At 40.1% G+C, this 5632-nt stretch overlaps 1 protein-coding gene across 1 annotated transcript; it reads left to right on the top strand.

The window, feature by feature from the left end:
• The first annotated feature begins 2844 nt into the window (after positions 1-2844).
• On the top strand, positions 2845-4127 carry LOC142541850 (uncharacterized). The gene is made up of 2 exons (XM_075648304.1): positions 2845-3109; positions 3616-4127. Exons 1-2 carry the CDS (start codon positions 2845-2847, stop codon positions 4125-4127), a joined length of 777 nt encoding a protein of 258 aa, XP_075504419.1.
• The last annotated feature ends 1505 nt before the right edge of the window (positions 4128-5632 follow it).

Genomic DNA, 5632 nt, shown 5'->3' on the forward strand with positions numbered 1-5632 from the left:
AAGTGTTGTTTAGGAACGAGACGAGGGCTGGACAAGATCTAGAAGGGGCCGTGCATGGTGAGGGTAGTGTCCTAGGGTTTTCTTGGTATGATGGCTTGTAAGGGCTCGACCATGAAGAGGACTGCACCAGGGTTTGACAAAGCATGGTATCAGCCCTGTGCAGGCGGTGTTCGAGGGCCAAGTAGAGTCCTAGCATGGCTAGCACTCAAGCTTCAGCATGCAAGGAAGATTCTGCATGTATAGGGGACTCTTCCTATGTGCGCGTAAGGGGCGAGTGCTTCACGGGGGGGCTCGCGACTAGGGCAAGGTGGTTCAGGGTTGGTCCAGTAGGGTCTAGGTAGGATGACTAGGGGTTGAGTCAGGGGCTGGTGCAGGCTAGATCGACGGTGGCTCGAGCATAACGTGAGGGACTCGTGCGGCTTGTTCTTGTACGCAAGGGATTCTCGTGTGGGCTGTGGGCTTATACGTGGTTCAAGGGGTTCCGGTTGGGTCCCTAGGAGTGCTGGATAGGTGATGGCTCGAGGTGGCTCGAGTGTGGTTCGAGAAAAATGCAAGATGGCTCGAGGGAAGTGGCTTAGGATCGAGTTAGGGATAAGAAGAAAAGAAAAGGTTCAAACTGTGGGTCCACGGGGGCGGCTCATGACTCGTGAAGGTAACTTAGGAAATAAAAATTCTATGTTTAAAATTTGAAAAGAAAATATTAAAGTTCAAATTAATTCGGGTATAAAGCGCTTAGTAGTTAAAGAATTATATCGAAATCCTCGAATTTATGTCAAATAAAAATACTAAAATTAAATTTAAGCTTAAATAATTATTTAGAATGGTCTAAAGTCAATAAAAGTAAGAAAAAATCAAATCGAGAAATTTTACATTTGCGGCAAAACGGTCATTTTGACACATGGGTAGTACGAAAAGTCTTGGCAGCGTTCTGAAGTGTCATAACACATGTAAAATGATATAAAATGATGATTTTGATGAAAATATGATATTTTATGATTTATGGTAAAGATGTGCAATTCTTACTATTAAAATGCTATTTTTAGAAAGTCATGATATTTTATATTTTAAAGAGGAAAATATTTTGAGGGATGTGAATTGACTGTGACAAAGTATATAGAGGATATGTGTGGGATCTGTTTTAAGAAGGAACAGTGAACCTACAATTTTATGAGAATTTCTTGAAGGAAAAGGCCCAGAGGGAGCCCGTTTACGGGACAAGGCCCTAGAGGGAGCCCGAAGATCGTATTTCCATGGCGGTGCCTAGTCTCCGTTCCATGCGCTATGCTGAGCTAAATTGATCAGTCGAACAGAGGATAAAAGACTAGTCACTTTCAAGTATCAAACTTCACCCAAAATGTTAAATGTTGCAAAGCTTTACGATTTTATGATTTTACGATATATGATTTAATTATGCTTAAAATTATTTTAAATAAATGTATGATTTTAATGCATGTGCTTGTATATGTATTATTTTTCACTCATGTTTAGAACGTGCTGAGTCATTAGATTCTCTAGGTTTGAATGCTTCAGGTGATGATGATATTGAGGGAGGCGCTGACGCTTGAGTGGATCGAATACGGCAGTACATTCTCAGAGACATTTATTTCCGCACTAGATTTGATTGACAAAGTTTAAAAGATTTTGTTAAAATTTTTATTAGAGATTTTATGCTTTATTTTGAAGTTAGTTTTGATCATGTTAAATGTAGAAGTCGAATTTTGGTAATTGAAGATTTTAGGGATTTTATGCTCTTGATATTTAAATTGTTAAATTATTTTGATTTATGGAAATGTTAAGTTATTTATAAATGGTGATTTTTGAATTAATTAAATTTGTTTTTAATAGAACTTCAAAATTAAAAAAGGGAGGGTCGTTTCAGTTGGTATTAGAGCCAAGGATTCCTCAGAGGGTTGTGTACTGACACTCCGAGAAGCTCAAGAAGTCACGCCTCAAGTATAGTGAGTTTTTACTATTTTATATTTTATATCCTTTCACGATGCATGATATAGAGGATAGATGCACGTTATTTTAAAATGTTAAGTGCATGTTGGTCACGTGGTTGGGACGAATTGTACAGATATGCCTCCTAGATGAGTTCTACGTAGGGATAATGGGGATAGATAGGAGGAGGAGATTCCACAACCTCCACCTAATCAGGATGCTAGTGCCTATGTATTAGCGGATATGTCTCGTTTACTAGAGCAGCACGTGGGTAATGGTCCGAGGGGACGACCGGAAGGTATCTACGAGCAATTTAAGAGGATGAACCCTGAGGATTTTTGTGGCACTAATGATCCATTCATTGCTGAGGGATGAATTCGATCATTGGAGGTCATTTTTCGTTATATGGATATGGCGGACGCTGATCGAGTTTTTTGTACCATCTATCTGCTTAAGGGCGACACTTCCTTATGGTGGTGGGGGGGGGGGGGGGGGAAGCGAGGAGTGAACTTGGCAACATTGACTTGAGAGGACTTTAAGAGGGTGTTATACGACAAATATTTCACATTTGATGTATGTTCTAGACTTAAGAGAGAGTTCATTAGTTTCCATAAAGGGGATTTATCTGTGGCTGAGTTTGTGCAGAAGTTTGATTGGGGCTGTCATTTTGTGCCCTTGATTGCGAATGATGCGGTGGAGAAACTACGACACTTCCTTGATGAATTGAGGCCCACGATCCATCGCGATGTGATGGTCACTGATTCTGCTGATGATACTACTGTCGTTGCCAAAGCTTCCAAAGCCGAGTAGTCACTCAAGGATATTGATTGGGAGATACAGTGTAAAAAGAATCGTGCCCAGCAAGCTAATCAGCAATCGAGTCAGCAGAGTAAGAAACCATTCATGCTACCACCTAAACGGCCGGGACATCCAAAATCACAAGGACAACCACCTAAAGAAAATGTACCGAAGACAGCGGAGAAGCCACAGTGCAAGGAGTGCAATCGTCAACATTATGGAAAATGCATGTGGGGCACTTACAAGTGCTTTAAGTGTGGAGAAATGGGACACAAGGCTGGGGATTTCCCGAAGCTCAAGCAACCCACGATTGGAAGGGCATATGTGATGCATGCTGAGCAAGCGGAGCCAGACACTACGCTTATTACAGGTACTCCGACTATTTAAGAGTTTTTATATTACTATATTGCATGAGATAAAAGCATGGGTGCTGGAACTAAATTGAGATGCATGGAATTTAATGAATTAGAATTGCATGTTACAAACTCTAGAATTTAAAGAATTGAATTCTTGCAAATACCAATTAATTGGATCAAATTGAAGAAGATTGAACTTTCAAGGGGCTAAAATGAATTTTCAAAAATTGATGAGGGGAATTTTGAAAATTCGAAAGTTTCTTGGGGTTAATTGGCAATTCGAAATCTTCTAGGACTAAATTGCAATTTTTGAATCTTTAAGGAGTCATGTTGTAATTTTCGAAACATAAGGGACTAAACATGAAATTTTCGAAACTTAAGGGACTCTTGTGATAATATGGAAAACTTGAAGGACGTAGACGATAGGAAATTCCTACAACTATAAAACCTTAATCAAGAATAATGCACATTTTACTAGGATGAATATTTCTAGCGGGAATAGTTACTTACGATCTATTAGACTCCGGAGCTACACATTCTTTCATCTCCGAGTCTTTCGTGAAGAAATTGGGAATCCTATCAGTAGATGTGGAGTCAGGATTCATAGTTACAGTACCTTCTAGCGAGCATATGGTCTCTAGTAGCATGGTTAAGGACGTTGAACTTAAATTGCAAAAGAATATTATGCGAGCTGATCTTATTGTGCTACTGATGCCCGAGTTTGACATTATTTTGGGCATAGATTGGCTCACACTGAATGGAGCTACAATTGAATTTCGACGGAGGACAGTATCTATTAGATCGCCCGGTGGGAAAGCGTTCATCTTTGAGGCTACACGAAACAATCAAATGTCACATATCATTTCATGCATTCATGCGAAGAAGCTTATTCAAAAGGATTGCCTAGGTTTTCTTGCTAGTATTATATCTGCACCTGACATTGACAGTCAATCTATCGAGGGTGTTGAGGTTTTTAAGGACTTTCCGGACGTATTCCCTGACGATGTTTCTTGTATTCCACCTGAAAGATAAGTGGAATTTTTTATTGAGTTGATGCCCGGTACAATGCCTATCTCTAAGGCACCATATCGATTAGCACCCGCTGAAATGAAGGAATTAAGGACCGAATTCAAGAGCTGTTAGACAAAGGATTTATTCGCCCTAGTTTCTCTCCTTGCGGCGCGCCAGTGTTATTTGTGAAAAAGAAGGACGGAACTATGAGGTTGTGCATCGACTATAGGGAGCTGAATAGAGTGACAGTGAAGAATAAGTATCCATTACCTCAAATTGAAGATTTATTTGATCAATTACAAGGGGCTTCGGTATTTCCGAAGATAGATCTTAGATCTAGATATCAGCAGTTGAGGGTTAAGGAGACGGATGTACATAAGATGGCGTTCCGTACGCGTTATGGATATTATGAGTTTTTAGTGATGCCATTTGGATTGACTAATGTCCCAGCGATCTTCATGGATCTCATGAATCACATATTTCAGTCATATTTTGATCAGTTCATTATTGTTTTAATCGACGATATCTTGATCTATTCCAAGAGCTGTGAGGAGCATGATTAGCACATGAGGACGACCTTGCAAGTTCTACGAGAGTGGAAATTATATGCCAAATTCAGCAAGTGTGAGTTTTGGTTAGAGAGGGTGTCATTCTTAGGCCACATTGTGTCAAAGGAAGGAAGTAGAAGTCGACCCATCTAAGGTCGAGTCAGTCAAGCAGTGGCTAGTGCCGAAAAATGTGACAGAAATACGTAGTTTCTTGGGTTTAGCCGATTATTATCGTAAATTCATCAAGGGTTTCTTGTCCATTACAGTACCCTTGACATCTTCGACAAAGAAGAATGTGAAATTTATATGGGGGCCAGAATGTCAAAAGAGTTTTGATCAGTTGAAGCAAGAACTCACTATCGTGCCAGTACTAGCGATGTCGACAGAACAAGGGGAATATGTGTTGTACACCGACGCTTCAAAAATAGGATTGGGCTCATTTTTTATGCAGCATGAGAGGGTCATAGTGTATGCGTCAAGATAGTTGAAAGTACAAGAAAAGAAGTATACGACACATGATCTTGAGCTAGCAGCAATCATATTTGCGTTGAAAATTTGGAAGCATTACTTGTATGGTGAGAAATGCAAGATATTCACGGACCATAAAAGCCTTAAATATTTTTTCACCTAAAAAGACTTGAATATGAGACAAAGACGGTGGCTAGAGCTTGTTAAGGACTACGACTGTGACATTAGCTACCATCCCGACAAAGATAATGTAGTGGCGGATGCTTTGAGTGGAAAGGGGATCGTCTTGGCACATTTATCAGTACAGAAGCCTGTACAAGTGGAAATTCTGATATTTGATCTTGAAGTTTATACAAGGAGAGAGGCTCCTAATCTCGCTACTTTGACAATACAGTCTACTCTACGAGAAAGGATTCGAGCCGGACAGTCTGATGATTAGCAACTACATAAATGGAGACAGCGAGATGAATGGAAGGGCAGCATGTTATATTCAGTCGAGGATGGCATTGT

This window comes from Primulina tabacum, chromosome 4 (assembly GCF_025594145.1).
Source record: "Primulina tabacum isolate GXHZ01 chromosome 4, ASM2559414v2, whole genome shotgun sequence".
Classification (NCBI taxonomy): domain Eukaryota; kingdom Viridiplantae; phylum Streptophyta; class Magnoliopsida; order Lamiales; family Gesneriaceae; genus Primulina; species Primulina tabacum.

Excerpts from the sequence above, each read along its gene's own strand:
- LOC142541850 (XM_075648304.1), top strand. The coding sequence starts at position 2,845 with ATGCTACCACCTAAACGGCCGGGACATCCAAAATCACAAGGACAACCA. Across the intron at positions 3,110-3,615 it reads AGACACTACGCTTATTACAG|ACTCCGGAGCTACACATTCT; the intron begins GTACTCCGACTA and ends ACGATCTATTAG.